Source organism: Mastomys coucha, unplaced genomic scaffold, assembly GCF_008632895.1.
Source record: "Mastomys coucha isolate ucsf_1 unplaced genomic scaffold, UCSF_Mcou_1 pScaffold12, whole genome shotgun sequence".
Taxonomy (NCBI): domain Eukaryota; kingdom Metazoa; phylum Chordata; class Mammalia; order Rodentia; family Muridae; genus Mastomys; species Mastomys coucha.
In genome coordinates, this window is record NW_022196894.1 from 5,031,657 (window position 1) to 5,049,252 (window position 17,596).

The window sequence follows — 17,596 nt, forward strand, 5'->3', positions numbered from 1 at the left end:
TTTTTTTTTTTTTTTTTCTTCTAAGACAGGGTTTCTTAGTGTAGTCCTGGTTATCCATCTGGGGGTTTACATATTTATTTGTTTATTTATTTATTTCCTTAACCTTCTTAATGATGGGTTATGATCAAACCTTTGTTGATTTCATTGGATTCAAAACACTTTGAACGTAGACCTTCAAAGAGTCACATCAGACTTAAAGTTGTCTTTAAAATTAAGCTAATGAAATTATGCTCTGGATCTAAAGAATCTCTGGAAGCTTCCTTTGTGTCCCTCACCCCTTCTCAGTACTGAGCCATGAGTGAATTCCCCAGAGAGAAGGGCAGTGGCAGCGTCCGTCCATTAGGCAGACTGCAGTCCAGCCACAGCAGGCAAGCCCTAGACACTCAGCAGAGGCCTTCTGATGGCACCTAGTGTTTCTGTGTCACAGCGCCCTGGCTGTCCCGGTCTTCTCAGGTAGGACAGCATGCGAGTTTGTTTCTTTGGGGAACTGGTCATCTGAATAGCTGGGGATCAGCCTCCACATAGATGCCTGTGTCTGCTTAGATGTGTCGAGTTCTTCACAAAAACCTAGCTCTGACCAGATAATAGTCCTAGTCCAAGGCAGCTGTGACAGTGCTTCAAGCCAGCCAGCTCTGAAGCAGAGCAGCCTTGTTCTGAGGGTAGACTCAGCCACCTTCCCAGAATGGCCACACAGCAGGCTTCTCTATAATCAGGACCCAGCCCCGTGTGGTGTGGGAATGCATCTAGAAGCCTTGCTGGGACTTTGCAGAAGAGAATGGAATGAAGCTCATGGGACTTGGAAGGTTTGCTGCTCGGTTTAACTCTTGCATTACCATGCTTTCATTTGTGTTTTTATTGAGTGAAACCAGGTGTGGTGGTATATTCCTATAATCCTAACACTTGGGAGGCAGAGACTAGAGAATTACATGTTCAAGGTCAACCTGAGCTAAGTAGGACTCTGTCTTGTATTCCTCATATACACCCCCACCCCTCTCTCTCTCTGTCTTCTCTTTCTCTCTCTCTTTCACTTTCTCACTCTCTTGAACATGTGCACGCACACCCACATACACACACAGGCAGCTTGTTCTGTTTTGCGGTTTTTCTGGTTTATAGCTGAGCTTTGTCAGTTAAAAGCCTTTTTCCTGCTCAAAAGAAGTAGAGTTGTTGATGAGATGGGGGAGAGGAGGAGGTCTGCAGAAGGGAAGGTGCAGCCACCTTCCGCTGAAGCTCTGCATGATGGGATAGACAGGTTTTCAGGAGAGGGGTGCTCCAGGCACAGCCTCACAACGGGTACTCACCACTCTAGGGATGATTCAACAGGGACAGTTTGCTGTTCTTCGAATCCAGGCTGATTGCAAGTTTAGGGCAGTAACTCTTACTCTTTCCAGTTTTGAAAGGAGTAAGATGGGTTGGTTTGGCAACTGACACTCAGATGGCAACAGCTGAGGCGGGATATGAAGGCTGCACCATTATTTCAGTCCCGTCCCTCCATACCCTCTGTGTTTTGCAGTAGATGCTTCCAAGTGCCTTCGGTGTGTTCTCTACAGAGACCCTGTGCTTACTTACCTAAGTGTGACTTCCTTTGAGACCCCTGTGCTGATCTAGCCTCTACCTGCTGCTGGGCCCACTAAGAGTGCTGCCTACTTTGTAGTCCCCACCCTGCCTTCTTTCTTCCTGTCTGCTCCGATACTGTTACTGAGCCATTTCAATTTTATTAAAGTCACATGATGGTAGCCTGTACCTGTAATCCCAGCCCTAGGGAGGCTAAAGCAGAGGTCTTAAATCTGAGGCCAGCCTGGCTGTGTAGCCTAACTTCCTCAAGATGCTGCTGCTGGTGCTCATGATGATAGAGTAAGCTCAAAGCTGGGGACATGGTGTATGGTCACATAGTTTCCACAGATACCCAGCAACCAAGTAAAAAGCCTGGCATCATGGTGTTTATAATCCCAGCACTGGGGAGGCAGAGGCAGGTAGATCCTAGGACTCTCTGGCCAGCTAATCTAGCTGGTTCAGTGAAAGACTCTGTCTAATAAGATGGAGACCAACTGAGAAAGACAGTCAGCCTCTGCATGTACATGCATAAACATATATACCACACCATTGAATAAACTCAATTCAGTTCTCCTCTCTTACTGGCCACATTTCAAGTGCTCAGTTGTCCTATGTGGCCAGTGGCCATCCCATGTTCATTGTCACAGGACATAAGCAGCCCCACTCTAGGCTTCCTACCCACCAACACTCCTGTGACTTGCAGAAGAAATGTGGGCACAAAGACAAATTGATAGCTGTGAGATACTATCATTTACTGTGTTCTTCACTAGAAAAACAAGCCTTAGACAGATCTTCACAAAGGTGGCCTGATGACGTTCGTGAGCATAATTACCTTTTCTGAGCTCGATTGCAGTTCACAAGGTTAGACAGCTTGCTCATTGTGACTAAAATGTCAGCCTTGGAAACCAAGAAAGATTAATTGGAGAAACCTCGCTAAGCTAGGAGTGTCAGGGTTGCAGTAGCCATGGACCAGGACAAAGCCTATCCCACTGCTTCTGTTGTGTTTCTCTGCAGGGTGGCAATGACCATGAGATCTTCACAGATCCCAGAACGGTAGGCTACACAGTGACAGCACCCGAAGACACACGCAGGATCTGTGAGGAGCTCTTCCCTTAACACCAGAGGAATGCAGTCCTGGCCAACAACACTGAAAGGTCACTGGGGTCAGGGGTCACAGGGCCAGAGCTGAAGTCTCTCCACACATGCACATGGCCCAAACTCTAGCCAAGCTGCTCTTAATGAGTCCAGTCAATCACACAGGGGCTAGAGGTCAGTCACTGGGCTTACCAATTAGGCTGCACCTTCATCCAGTACCAGCAACAGCCCCAAGGGAAAGATTTATCAGAAATGACTGGGGCTCAGTGTGGTGGCTCATGTGTGTAATCTGTGCTCAGGAAGCTGAGGCAGGAGCATTGCCACAGGTTTGAGGCCAGCCTGAGGTACAGAATGAGACTATGTCTCAAACAAAACAAAAAGATAGGTGGCGCTGGGTTGGGGACACTTGCCTCGCATGGATCCCAGCCTACAACTTAGGGACCTCAGAGACAGAAGTAACTTGTACCTGTCCCTTCTCCCCACCCATGCGCTAAGACCTAGCTGAGAAGATACATGCTGCTTGGAAATTTTCCTGTATCATATGATGATACGATACAAGAAAAACAAGAATGGGCCTAGGTCCCTTCTCCTTTGGGGAATTTAAGGTGTGGGTTTTAGGGGAGATTCTATTTTGATACATGCTCTCACTGTGTAGCTGTGGCTGCCCCAGAACCTGCTGTGTGGACCAGGTGGGCCTTAAGCTCAGGGTCTTCTGCCTCTGCTTTCCAAATGCAGATTACATGTACCAACACCAGCCAAGGGTTAATGAAAACCTACAACTCTCAGTGTTCACACCCATATCTTACCACCAGACAGGGGCGCCCGATGATGAAAAAGGCAAGCCATCCAGAGTTACCCATCTGGGATAGATCTGAAGACTTCTGTGATATGCTCTGTCTGCAATCTGTGGTGGAGGCTGGGGCATGACATAACGCCAAAGGGTTAATGCTTCTGTTTTCAAGCCAGCTTCCGTCTGTGAGCTGCAGACCACTGTTGGCCTGCCTGAGACACAGCTGGCCAAGTAACAACTGATCCCACGTTTGCACCTCCATTGGCCTGGCCATCTCTATTTGCTACATCTTAAAGCCAGACTGCTCTCCTGTCAGCCCAGGAGGGGAGGACAGAGGACCCAGCAAAGCAGAGCCTCATCTGCAGCCCTCTAACCCCCACGCCGACAACCTGGGTAACAGACCCAGTTCCTGAGGCCACAGCAGCAGGAGCTCTCTCCAGCCTCTTAGAAGTGTACATGCCTCCTCCAGAACCTTAGGGACAGCCTTCCAAGAACACTTCCCAGGCAGCTTTCCAGTCCCCAGTAAACGGTTCTGCAGCCTGGCTCCTCCTCAGGAGCCTCTGCTGCCCTTTCCTGCCTCCAGCCACCGTGTGTTTCCACTGCCCTACCCTTGGCTGCCCACACTGGCACCTGCTGCTGGCCCCTTCACCTCTGTCCACCCCCCACAGGAGAGGGCCAGGACCTCACCCTGTGGCACGCCTGGGTTTTATGGTAGTGCTATGAAACACTGAAGCGATGGCACCATTCCTCGATCTCAGTCTGATCCTTTAACCCTCACTGCCAAATGGGTGTCTACCCCAGGTTTGCAGAGAACTTGAGTTCTGAGAGCTTTCCCCCCTCTGTTCTGGTAATGCTGGAGCCCCTAGCTGTCCTGGCTATAGCAGTTCCCAGCCAGCCCAGAGGCTGTGTTCTACCTGTAGGTGTGCTGCCTCCCACTGCCAAGTGGACTCCAGGCCTTGCCAGTTCCTAGAGTGGCTGTCACAGACCCCCTGCCCCACTGTCTTTATTCAAGTCTCCCACCTAATAAAGGGCCTCTGCTCTCCAGGCATTGCATGATAGTGGCTAAGTCATACATGTGTGATATTGCTGCTGGGGCAGGTGTGGCTGCCTGGTCCAAAGACTACTTCTGCTAGACAGCTGTGGCTCAAAGCAAGCTCTGGCCTATCAGGCAGCTGTGGCTCAACGCCAGCTCTGGCCTATCAGGCAGCTGTGGCTCAAAGCCAGCTCTGGCCTATCAGGCAAGAGTGCAGTCCTGGGGGCTGGTGAGATGGCTCAGCGGTTAAGAGGTCATAAGTTCACAATCCCAGCAACCACATGGTGACTCACAACCATCCATAAGGACATCTGGCACCCTCTTCTGGAGTGTCTGAAGACAGCTACAGTGTACTTACATATAATAAATAAATAAATCTTAAAAAAAAAAAAGAGTGCAGTCCTACCAGGTAGGGATTGCAAAGGACTTGAAAAAACAAAAACAGAAAGTTGGATAAAGACTACATCACAAAAAGCAAACAGAGGCTGCACCTAAGCATCGCAGGGCTGTGCACGAGGCTGTCAATCCTGCACTAGCTGCCCATCTTTTAGGAAGCCCCAAGAAAGCCTGAGCTAACAGGAAATTTAACAAAATATTTGGTTCCCATGTAGACACTCTGCATGACCCTAGGTATCCCAGCCATGTTGGTGGGAAGACAGAGGAACTAAGGAGCAAAGTCATTGTGTTAGTTTCTAGGCATGTGCAGTGCTGAATCACTGTCCTCTTCCTTACCCCAGGCTAGACACACCTACCATCAACAGCACACCAGGCAACTTGGAGAAAGTCAGGGCTGATTTAATGTGATCAACTCATCTTGTTTGGCCTTTCCCTGAACAGGTATGATGGGCTAGTTATAAGCCCCATCCCTTGGTAAAGCCACCCCACCCTGGGCTCTCATTACCCAATCAGCAACCTGCCATTCCCCTGCTCCAAGGAAGCTGGCCTCACTGTTGCCCTTCTGAGCCACAGGACCTATATGAGGGGCAGCCTCCTCTCCATCTCCCCCACATGGTCCCTGGTGAGCCTCAAGGCCCCCTTCAGACATCCGCAGCAGAAACCCCAAGACCCTTCTCACATTTACCTACATCCCATGTGCCACCACAGGGCATTTGCCTACAATCCACATTAACAAGCTCTGTTCCAGAGCTCAGCTTTCCTGTGTTGGATAATGAAGGGACCTCATCAGTTAGAACACACTGCAGAGTGGTGGGCACCCTAACCTCCCAGATCACCCCCCACACACACACACACATTCACACAGGTATATCTAGGACACATACCCTTTACAGTCACCTCATCTTGCACAAAACAAACTTTATTGAGAAAGAGTTGGTTTATGGGCTCAAACGTCTGGATTGGGAGTCTATTCTGTTTCCTATACAGTCTCTAGCACTGGGTCCTGGGGTCCTTCCTTATCTACAGGTTGACACTCTGCCTGAACAGAGGCGGTCTTTTCCAACACCTTGCAGTTCTGATTAAGTCTACAGGCTGAAGTGACCTGACCATACAAGAAAAGCTCTTTACAAAGGGTTCTGTGGGGGCAGAAGAATCCAGAGGCCATCCTGCCAGCAGAACTGGGTTGTCAGCTCAGTGAGGAGCAGGGCTCATTAGGTCAACTGTGCCGCCCAAAGTCTAACCATCCCAGAGAGAAAGCAAAGCTGTATTGATCACTACAAACAACGGGATGACAGAGAAGGTTGTCAGTCTCCGGGAGCCTTCCTAGGTCATGGCAAATATGGGTTTGGACTTCTGTTCCTTGACCACAAGAGAACCTCTGGGCAGTAAGCCAGGCCTGGTGTGAGGGACATCAGTATAGCTCAACAACAAAGACAGTCACACTGGGTGGTGGTGGGGAGCCAGCTGCACAAGACCCTAACAATATGTGCATCCACATATTGTCTTCATGCATGTAGAAACCAGAAGACGACCTGTTTTCATTTGTTTCCTAGGTGCTAGGCACTTTAAAAAAGAAAAAAGACAAAAGTAGGTTCTCTGACCTCAAATTCGCCAAATAGGCTAGGTTGGCTAGATGGCCAACCCTAGGCATCCACTGGTTCAGCCTCCCAGTTCTGGGACGGCTAAGTGTGCACCACCACATCTAGCTTTTTCTGAGGATCCAGCTCATTCTTCAAACACTTTACCAACTGAGCCATGTCACTGACCCCATGTCTGAAAGCCACAGCCTTTGTTACCTTTAGGATGGGTACAGTCCTCAGTGAAGTCACCACCGTAGAATTTGCATCCCTGTTCTGACAAGTGAGTTCTCACCTACATTTCAAAACCCGTTGTATTAGTCAGGGAGACACCCATTTCCCAACTACTTCTATTTTTGAATCACAAGTAAAGTCAACCACCAAAAAGTCTAGGGATCAGTTCATTAGAAACACATCTCCAGTGTTGCAGGCAGGGGCAAACAGAGGCTCTGTGGAGTTTGAACTATGAAAGAAGAAATTCAGCAGGGAACAAAGGCACACCTGTGACCCCAGCAAATAGGAAGCCAAAGCATGAAAGGTGCAAGAGTTTGGGGCTATACAGCAGGAGCCTGCCTACCCCACCCCCCAACCCCAGGCAACCACACACACACCCAAAAAAAAAAGAAACAAAGCAGGCAGAGGCTCCATTGTAGCTCTGTGCTGTTGGCATTTCCAGGGCTCTGGGCTCCCAAAGCCCTGGGAAGAGGGAAAGAAGATCCTTGGGCATTTATTAGGCCTGTTTTAAAGAATATACCTTTGCTTTCTATCAGAGGTATTTCTCCTTCAACTAACCTTACAAGGCCATCAGAAAGCAAGCTGCCTCTCTTCTGTGGATCAGTGTCAACATCCTAGGGTTTCTGCTAGCAGTGGGACGGAGACCCCTGCACACACTGGGCTGAGCAAAGCATTCATTACCACTGAGCTATATCCCCAGCTCTTGTTTTGAGACACTGATTGTAGCCTAGGCTGGCCTAGGATGCTGTTTCAGCCTGCCGAGTGCAGAGATTACAGGCATGCAGCAGTAGCCTGGATTCTGTTTTTAAACAAAGCACTACCGTCCCCTTCCCACAGCCACCTTCAGCACTATTTTAATGATAGGCTTTTAATGCTACATGGAGGTTGCCTTATCCCTAGAGGCAGGTGGGAAAGACCAGCCTTCTCAGGAGTGGGGTCAGTGCCCAGCCCTAGGCTACTATGCTAGGGCTGAGATCCTAAGCGTTAGTCTTTCCCAGAAGGTGGAGACACACCTGCTGCAAAGGCACCAAGAGGCAAAGTCCCCTGGGAAGCTCCCCACATACATAAGCTAACTCCCCAACCAGCCAGGCTGAGGCTGGACTGACCTGGTCCCTAGTTAGGGTATTGGGTCATGGAAAGTCTCATAGGGCTGGTGACATCCCTCAGGGAGCCAAATAGATCTGAGGATTTCTGTTTCTAGTTTCAGGAATAGTCCTTATGGGCTTGATCTGAAGGGGGGCATTTGGGAAAATAGCATGTCTGGCCAACCCGGGTGCCTCAGGCTGAGACTGCACCCTCTCCACTCAGCCTCCGAAGGTGCCTCTCCTTTTCAAATGCTTTTAATGCTTTTTCAGACAGTGAGAGCTTGTTGCAATGGCTGGAGGCAGTGCTGGTGGCTGAGAGCACCCCTTGCCTGCCCGCAACTCCTTCCCTCCAGGAAATGCTTGAAAGGGGCCATGCCCGCCTTGAGGCCCCCATCTTGTGTGGTAGAATGTTATATCCAGGATGGTCCTGCTCCCCCTTTCCCCAAAGTCTCTCTCAAGCCCAGGAGAAGGGAGGGGTTCTTGCAGGTCCCTAGTTGCTGATGACATGCCCGGACCAGGTCTCATGCTTGGTTCCTGGTGCCAGGTGGGTGATGACCACCTCTACAGCCTGCAGTTTCTCGTTCTTGGGCGGGATAGAGCACATCTTATAGGTGACCTCGTCGCCTTCCACCGGAACATACTCCCCTTCCACACTGCAGGAGAGAAAAGAGCAGTCGGTCGTCAGGGCTGAGGTGTTAGCTCAGGCCAGTATGTGCCTACCTTGCAAGCATGGCTAGCTGAGTTTGGACCCCCAGGACCCATGTAAAACATGGCTGTGGTGGAGTGGACTTGCCCAGTGCAGGAGAACCTGCAGTGCTGGCTGGCCAGCCAGACTGACTAGCAGATTAGTTAGTCCATGTTCAGTGAGAGACCGTCTCATCAAATAAGGTGGGGATGGCACTGGAGTCATGGTGTTTGCTCCTGCAGAAGACCTGGATCCAGTTCCCAGCACCCATGTGGCAGCTCACAACCACCTATAATTTCCGTTCCCGAGGATCCCAATGCCCTCATTCTGGCCTCCACAGACAGCAGGCATGCATGAGGTGCTTACAGGTGTGCAGGCAAATACTCACAAAATTTGAAGAAAATAACTAAAGGTGGAGAATGATAGAGGAAGACACCCAAGTGGGTGTCGATCTTCATCACACACACACACACACACACACACACACACAGAGCAGTCACTGCACAGAGAAAACAAGTCCCCCAGGACACCAGGACAGACTCCATCTTCCCTGTACTCAAAGTCCTTCTAGAAACAAGTGCCTCCTTGCCCTTCTGCCAGCTTGTGTCATGGCCCCAGTGGCTCCTGTCTGGGACTGAATGACATCCCAGCTGCCCTGGATGTTCGAGTATCAGAACTGAGCCCGTGGTTGGAAATGCTGGAGACTCAAACTCAGAGATTTCCTTGGCTGCCTCTACACACTGCCCTTGGTCCCAGGACTCCCTCTCTTTGGCCTCTACTTTTCCACCTAGTGAGCCTTCAAGCCTGGTGGCATAGGCTTGTAATCTCAGCTACTTGGGAAACTGAGACAGGAGACTGCAAGTTCAAGGTCTACCTGGCCTACAGAGAGATGAAGACCAGTGTGGGCAAATGTGACCACTTCAGTGAGATCCTGTCTCAAAGAGTACAAAGGGGCTCAAGCAAGATCAAAGGGGTGGGGGTGGGAAGTGGATCATGTCTCACAATAAGGGCCCTGGTGACCCTGAGCACCAGGGCCAGCCAACATTCCCTGGACCTGCCTTCTTGTGATGATAGAATCTCAGAGCAGTCACATTCCCCTCTCTGATGTAGACCAGGAAGCTTCCCATAGTCTAGTTTCAACAATGGACTCCAGGCGGCTCACAGCATCTCCATCACGCACACGCGCCCCTCACACATGCTCACCCCGCCCTGTGCTCCCTCACTAATTACTTATCATATTGTACTGTGTGTGCTTCCAGATCACTGGCACCCTTCCTAGAAAGAGGCTGTCTGGACATTTACAAACCCATGCATGCATTCATACACATGTAACATGCATCCAGCAACTGTCTGTCTCAGCTCTGTGCTAGCTAGGGGTATTTGATTTTGTTTTATTCTTTTTTGGTTTGGTTTTGGTTTTGGTTTTTCAAGACAAGATTTCTCTGTTTAGCCCTGGCTGTCCTGGAACTCACTCTGTAGACCAGGCTGGCCTCGAACTCAGAAATCCGCCTGCCTCTGCCTCCCAAGTGCTGAGATTAAAGGCGTCCGCCCAGCTGTTTTATTCTTTGAGACAAGAGTTTTATTATTATGTGGCCCTTGCTGGCCTGAAATTCAATGTGTGAACCAGGCTGGCCTCAAACTTTGACCAACCCTCCTACCTCTGCCTTCTGTGTGCTGGGATTACGATGCATACAGCACATGCCCAGCCTTTTAAACAGACCTGGTATATAAGCATGCTGGGGTGGCAAAGGAGAGTGGGCTAGAACTTCCAGACCACCACCCTTCTTTCCAACTGTAGTTTCAGACTTGGTGGGGACTTCTGGGAAGGACTCTGCCTGCCACTGGCAGAGTGAGACTGGACACATGGCCAGGGTGTCAGTCACTGGTAGGAGGTTTGTCCAGCATGTGACTCAGTCCCCCGTTTCAACCAAAATGAAGTCAGGGTAGGCTGGGTGCTTGGGCCAAAGGAGGAGGTCTGGTAGAGGTAGTCTAGTTGGGGCTCCTGGGAAACTCAAACGCTGCTAAGAAGCCAAATAGGGAAGGGGCTGCTGAGGCCCTTGTGCCTCACCACCACCACCACCACCGCCACCACCGCCACCGCCACCACCACCAGCAGCAGCAGCAGCAGACTCCTGCAGGCTTTCAGACAGGAAGGAAGAGCCTCAGTGAGCAAGTGGCAGGAGAAAGGGCCCAGCCCTGAGCTTCCTTCCTGGAGCAAAAGAAACAGCCCCCAGCCTCACCAGGCCCCTCCTCTAAGGAGGCCAACACACACCCCCATCCCAGGGACACCCTCGCCACAGGTCAGGCACTGGGCACTCAGACCCACTTAAACATGCCAGGCACAACTGTCCTCATCTTATCCCTACCATCTGTGGTAGACATACACCTAAGACCTTACTCAATTCATACACATGCCCAGTCTCTGTCACACAGGGACTGCTGCCCAACCTCACTCACCCCGTGCACATTCTCCTGCCCAGCACTGTCCATTACACTGTCCCATGTAGCATAGGCCACAACAGCTCCCCTCTGCTCCCACCCCAACCCTCCAGATATGCAACAGTGAACTCACTCAGAGATGTGCAGGAAGATATCAGGCCCACCATCAGCTGGGGTGATGAAGCCATGGCCCTTGGAGCGGCAGAAGCACTTACAGACTCCTTTGTAGACAGGGCCCTGCGAAGCCCGCACCGTCCTGAGAGGAAAATGCAAGAGGACACCCATCGGTCCCCTGGAGCTACTCTCCCAGCTGTCCCAGGAAGGCCTGGCTGGGGGCCACCATGAACAGTCACACACACAGGCTTTGTGTTCAATCCCGGGAGCCATTCACGCAGTAGAAATGACTGGGCGGCCATGGCACGGTTTGCTCAGGTCTGTTTGTGCATCTGGAAACTGGAGCTAGCTACCTTAGCAACACCCCTCGGTCCTAAATTCTCCACCTGCCAGTGGCCACCCTGACACTATCACTGTCCTGTTTCTCATCCCATCCCCCTCCTTCCTAACCCCTCCCCCAAGGTCTCATGGAAAAAGGCTTCTTTGACGGACGTCCAAAAACTTAACACTGCAAACAGGCCAGTTCCCACGGGTGGCAAGGCTGGCACCCTGAGTTTTAAAGGCACCCTCCTCTTTTCTCACTAGTACTCCTTCTGTCTAGTATCTCGGAGTAGATCCTGCTAGATCTGGTAGTAGCCCCATTTGGGGAACTGTGTTTGGCCAGCCTGAGACTTACGCTGAGAAGGTCCTTGTCCGGCGGGTAGGCAGAGGGCTAGGGACCACATTGCCCCGCAGCGGGGATGGAGAGCGATCCCGGGCACGAGGAGTATCCAATAGCCCTACAGAAGTCTGATGCGTGGGGGGCTGCAGTGGCGGCGGGGGAGGCTCAGATGACATGGCTGACCTACAGAGAGAAGGGGTCTCTCAGGGTCCTGCCTCAGATGATTAGACAGGGCACATACTGAGACTCCTAGAGGCTCACTCCAGGTCAGTCACCTTATCTGTAGAAACACCTTGGCTCAGGTGCCAGCACTGGGCTCCCATGGCACCTACCAGCCTCCCTCCATCTCCATTGTGAAACAAAATGCCAGGTCATGTGCTGGGGTGATAGCCCCGTCAGTAAAATACTTGTCACACAAGCAGGAGAACCTGTGTTTGATCCTCAAAATCCATGTATAATAGAAAAGCCTAGTGTGGGGCTGGAGAGAGGATCAGCTGTCCTCACTGCTCTTGAAGAGGACCTGAGTTCAGTATCCGGAATGCAGACCGGGCAGTTCCCACCACCTGCAATTCCAGCTCCAGGGCATATGATGCCCTCTTCTGGCTTACCCCCAACTCACATGCACAAACCCACACAGACCACATATGTGCAGTTAAACAAGAATAAAAATAAAACTTTTTTTGTTTTGTTTTTGGAGACAGGGTTTCTCTGTGTTTCCCTGGCTGTCTTAGAACTCACTCCGTAGACCAGGCTGGCCTCGAACTCCCAGATCTGCCTGCCTCAGCCTTCCAAGTGCTGGGATTAAAGGCGTGCGCCACCATAGCCCAGCTAACAATGTTTTTTTTTTTAAGGCTAAGATGGTGGTATGCACTTGTAATCCCAGCACTGGGAAGGTTGGAGGCAGGTGGCTTCTCTAGGGCTGGTTGGCCACCCAGGCTAGCCTACTAGTCAAAGAACCCCAGGTCCTAGAGAGAGATTCTGCCTCAAAATAAATAAACCTGGGAGAACAACAACTGGGGTTATTCTGGGGCCTCTCGTGCTCAAGTACACACACACACACACACACACACACACACACACACACACACACACGCGCGCGCGCGCGCGCACACACGCACACACACACACACACACACACACACACACACACACACACACGCCAGGTCATTCCCTACATTAGCACCTCTCTGTCCCCAAAACAGACCTTGGCATGCTTAGGACATCAGTAAATACTGTGAGAAGGAGGGCCGTACCTCAGCCAGGACTTCAATATTAAGAGCACAGATGAATCCTCCCTTATTCTGGGTCACAGCCCAGAATAGGATCTCTGAGGGGCTGACCTGAGCTTAGTGCCAGGTGGGTCACCACTAAAGGTCCCCAGGGGAGAAGCACTCCCTGCAAACTCACACCTAGCCCCAGGTACCACTCCCTGCTGTGAGGGACAGGGTGGGACACTTCTCTCAGCAACTCCTCAGAGGCAAGGATTCAGTCAGACAAAGGCAGTGGCTCTTACAGGCCAGCACTCAGGAGTGGGATGGGCTGAGGCCAAGGGACTGCTATGAGCCCAAGGCAGCTTGGTCTACAGTGAGACCAACAGAAAAGTCAAAAAAGGATAATTTGGGAAGCGGGCATTGTTCACAAAAGACCCCGGGACAGGGTGAGACCTTGTCCTTGGCTCAAGGGTCAGACCTTGGGTAAGTCCTTTCCCCTTTCTGGGCCCAGAGTCAAGTGTCCCTTTACATCTGCTTTCTGATGTAGATGGGAGGACAGAGCCAAGGAAGCCAGGGACAGGAACAGGCCTGAGCAGGTTTGTGTGGCCCTGTGGCTATCTTCTAAACAGTGCAGCTACTGGTTTGATGTTTTTGTTTTGTTTTGTTTTGTTTTGTTTTCAGGGTCTCCTGTAGCCCACACAGGCTTCGATCTCCAAGTGCGAGGATTACAGCTGTATACTGCCATGTTCAGTTTATGTGGGGCTGGGAATTGAACCCAGGGCTCTGTGCACACTAGCCAAGCACTCCACCAACTGAGATACACCCCCAACCCCCTCAGCTCTCCACACCCTGGTCCTAGCTCAGGGCCAGCTTCTTCCCACTTATAGTAACTCTATGGCCCCAGGGCTGAGTTTTCACCTGCACTGCCCAGCAAGGCCCACTTGCTTCAGGCTCCAACCCTCCACCTGGAGTCCTCCGGCTTGGGGGCAGGAGCTGTGCAAGGGTGCCTCTCTCCCCAGAGATTGAGACTGGTCCTCTGTATGCCCAGCCCCTTTCTGGGGACTCAGTCCTGCCTGGCTGGAGAGGTGTCACTGGCCAGCCTTCCAGAAGTGACATGGCTACTACTGACCTCTTAGCTCTGGCCCCAGCCAGGCATGACCACAAATTCAGAGAAGCCCCCACCTTGAAGAGGTCCTGGCTGCTGGCCTGGCCGTCAGGTCTCCAGCACAGGTCATAGAGTCCTAGAATGTTCCAATGCCAGGAGTTCTGGGAAGAAGGTTGGCCCAGAGAGGGAGAGTGGGCCCCACCCATCCTCCCATGACAGCAGGATGAGACCATGGGGACCAGATGACATCAGCATGAAAGAACTTCCCCTTCTAAACAGTCTCCCTGCCTGTCCTCCCCTCCCCCAACCTCAGCCGGGGACAGTTCATATCTTCCCGAACCTGCTAGCTAAGTGATCATTAAGTGACTCAACCTCTCAGGGCCTCAGTTTCTGTATCTGAGAAATGGAAATTGTTTCAGCTTCACATAAATCCTAACATTAGATGAAGCAAAACGTACAAGCACTGAGGGTACAACTCTGCCCACAATAGGCAAGCAACAAAACTAGCTATGATTATTGCTGTAAACTGCAATCACAAAGTCACTCAACAAACGGGTCAGAACTTGAAACCAGAGGATAAATGGGTAAATCAAAGTGCCACAGGTGGTGGGGTCACAGATTGCCAAAAGGACCACTGACAAAAGGGACGATGAGTAATGAGATGGGAGTGCCAGACGGACCTGGACTATGAGAATCATGCAGACATTTGAAAAACAGAAGTCGGGGGTGTTGGTGCTTGCCTGTAATGTGAGCGCTTTGGAAGCTGAAACTAAAGAATCCTCTGGACCAGCCTGGACTAGGAACAGTAAAGTCTGGGCTAGCCTAGGCTACAGAGACCATCTCAAAAAGGAATGGGTTTAGACAGCAGGGTGTGGAAAGGCCTAACACTGGAGAGAGCCTTCTGTGGTTCCAGGCCTGTATGGAGTCTGTGGGAGCCCAGTAGGAGCAGGAAGTAAGGTTCAGGGGGCAGGGCCAGGCCAGGAACCAAGTTGCATCACCATGGCAGTCATCATCCCTTCTTTGCACCTTCTGCCTGTCTGCTCACACCCTTCTCATGCCCTGCTCCAAGCTGAGGGAAAAGGCTCCAGACAGGACCCCCTCACTCTCCACTCAAGCTCCCTGAAGCCTCTTCCTTGGAAAGGCCCTTGGACTGAGGGCAACACAAGGGTCCCTGGATGGCCTGGGCTGGGCACAAGCAAAGGTCTTGGGGACCCGTGGCATGTGCCGAGTGACACACACACACACACTGACTAGACCATGGAAGAACCTGAAACCCAGAAATGAAGCCCCTGAGGTGGGGGTAGGAGCTGGGAGATCCACAAAGCTGTTCTGCTCCTCAAACTAGCTACTCCAGCACTGAAAGGAAACTGGCTTGTCAGAGCCAGCCCACCCCAGCTGGTCAGGAAAGGGAGGAAAGGGGACAAGTCCAGCTGGGGTTGGGGTAGGGCTATCCAGGAGGCCTCTCTGGCCCTGCACACACCAGGGCACAGCCTCAGCGACAGTCTATAGCCTGTAGCTCCACCCCTCTGCCTGGAAAAGGCACCGCCCATCTTCCATGGTGCTCCATTGGGAGATCAAGATGGGACTGTGGCTCTTGCCCGCAGGGGCTCGGGATAAGACAGACCCTAGTGAGCCTCTCTGCCTGAGACAAATTCTGATCAAATGAAATGCCCAAGATGATGTCATGACTACCAGACTAGGTACACATGTGTGTTTTTCTGTATGTGAATATGTAATGTGCACATGCATGGGTATGTGGAGACATATTTACATACATGACCACATGAACACACATATGCATAATTATGTGGGGTGATATGCTTATAAGTGTATGACCAAGTGGCTATATATATGGGGAGGAGGGGGCAGAGCACACACAGCTGTGTGTGCACAGGCTTGTCACTGTGTGCATGAACTTTGGATGAGGAAATAAGGCCTGGCTTCCCCTCAACACCTGGCCCCTCTGTTACACCTCTGTTATTGAGACAGTCTCATGTAGCCCAGCTGGATGCCATCTAGGAATTCCTGAATCCTAGGCAGGCACTCTGCAAACTGACCCCCATCCTCAGCTGTGGACATCATGCCCAAAAGCACCCTCAGGTACAGCAAGAGACCTGGGGGCCTTCTAATGCTCACTGGGGGGGGGGGGGGGGGGACGGGACATGACACAACACACCACAGGGTAAGAAATGTACCCCTGTGCCAGACAACCGGGGTCTGGAGGGCAGAATGCCACACCCACTCCACTCTGACTGTCCACCAGAGGTCATGTCAGACTCCTATTCTGAGAAATGTGGCAAAGGGGGCCTGGGAATTTTCCACAGGCCTTTTAGTGAACCCTGGAAGATTCTGGGAGCTCAAATGGACACCAGTCTGGCCTCCCCACCCTCTCTAGCCTGCCCCAAAATTCAGTGCTACTTTCTGTGGACCAACTTGTCAGGCCCAGCACGTTCTGTGCCTTAAAGCCCCCAGTTTCCAACATGTCTACTCCTCCCTCCTTTTCCATTTTGGAAACTGTCTTAACACTGCATAACCCAAGCTGGCCTCACACTCTTGGTAATGCCCCAGCCTCAGCCTCTCTGGAACTGGAATTACAGGTGGATCTTTTGAGGTAGGGAGTGAAGTGCTTACCAGGGTAACCTAGACATGCTGGAAGCCATTTACACATCAGTGAAAGAAGTCTGCTTTCTAGCCCCTCAATGGCAGGAAAATGAAGGGTGGAGAAGCAAGAGCTTGAGAAGGCTGGAGGCTTCCTTCTTGGGCAACCTCTTGAGGCTTGTTCTGCACACTGGGGTATCTAGAATACTGCAAGGGCTTGTGGCTACTGCTAGCACTGGCCTGGGACACTTCCCAGCCCAGAGCCTGGCCACTGGTGAGTGGGTTAAAGACTCAGGTCACACTCAGGCAAAGGGCTAAAACATCAGAGACTGCCATGGAGGGAGAAGCCAGTGCTTTTTCTGCAGTCATGGGGCTTCATAGGCACCAGATATGAGAATTCCCTTCCTGCTAGCCTGAAAGGCAGACACTTCACCATTTCCCTAGCACATGAAGAAAACGACAACAGATTCAGCAGCTGGAGCTTCTCACACTTTAGTGCCCCCAGGAATCTCTGGCCAATGGCCAAAAAGTGAACTCCAACTCCACAGATGTGGGTGGAGTTAGCATGGCTTTGCTTAGTTGGGAAAGGATCAGGGCTGCTTTCTGGTGCTGGGAAGCCAGGATCTGTGGCTCTGGCACTGAATGGCTCCCACGAGCCCCCAAGTCTGACTTTCTAAGGGACTCCCAGAGGGACAGCTGCTGCTAAAATACCCTGCTCCCAAGAAGCAAGCCGTCTGGAGGACGGAGATGGACATAGTCACCCACCCAGCACATACAAAGGGCACTGGGCCAGGGCTCCATGAGATTTCAAGGTTCATCTTCACCCCTAACCCCGCCAGACTAGCGGAAGAGAACCCACAGCCAAGGAAGATTAAGACTGATCCGCTAAACCGGACACAGGGATCCTGGAAGGCACAGGGTAGGAGGGGTGAGGGGGCTAGCGGGGTAAGGCTGAGGCTCATAGCAGCCAGGCTAGCCAGCCTCTGTCAGCCACATGCTGCTGCTCCATTGTTCTGAGAAGA

General features: G+C 51.6%; 2 protein-coding genes across 8 annotated transcripts in view; one reads left to right on the forward strand and one right to left on the reverse strand.

Moving 5' to 3' along the window:
* Pmm2 (phosphomannomutase 2) overlaps nucleotides 1-13,796 on the forward strand; it is a 25,993-nt gene extending 12,197 nt beyond the window's left edge. Inside the window, exons 8-9 of one of the 3 annotated variants that reach the window (XM_031362153.1) lie at nucleotides 2,566-2,705; nucleotides 3,459-4,494. In XM_031362153.1, coding sequence (XP_031218013.1) covers nucleotides 2,566-2,667 — 102 coding nt within the window. In that variant the 3' untranslated portion in view covers nucleotides 2,668-2,705; nucleotides 3,459-4,494. Of the gene's footprint in view, nucleotides 1-2,565; nucleotides 2,706-3,458; nucleotides 4,495-5,206; nucleotides 7,074-13,552 lie in introns of those variants that run through there. The other 2 variants (XM_031362162.1, XM_031362158.1) reach the window with 2 other exon arrangements.
* Carhsp1 (calcium regulated heat stable protein 1) overlaps nucleotides 8,001-17,596 on the reverse strand; it is a 20,058-nt gene continuing 10,462 nt past the window's right edge. For 2 of the 5 annotated variants that reach the window (XM_031362190.1, XM_031362181.1), the window contains exons 2-4: nucleotides 11,676-11,843; nucleotides 11,019-11,141; nucleotides 8,001-8,414 (exon numbers count right to left, since the gene is read on the reverse strand). In XM_031362190.1, the coding sequence (XP_031218050.1) occupies nucleotides 8,252-8,414; nucleotides 11,019-11,141; nucleotides 11,676-11,836 (447 nt within the window). In that variant the 5' untranslated portion in view covers nucleotides 11,837-11,843 and the 3' untranslated portion in view covers nucleotides 8,001-8,251. Of the gene's footprint in view, nucleotides 8,415-11,018; nucleotides 11,142-11,675; nucleotides 11,844-13,789; nucleotides 13,918-14,000; nucleotides 14,168-17,596 lie in introns of those variants that run through there. The other 3 variants (XM_031362175.1, XM_031362168.1, XM_031362196.1) reach the window with 3 other exon arrangements.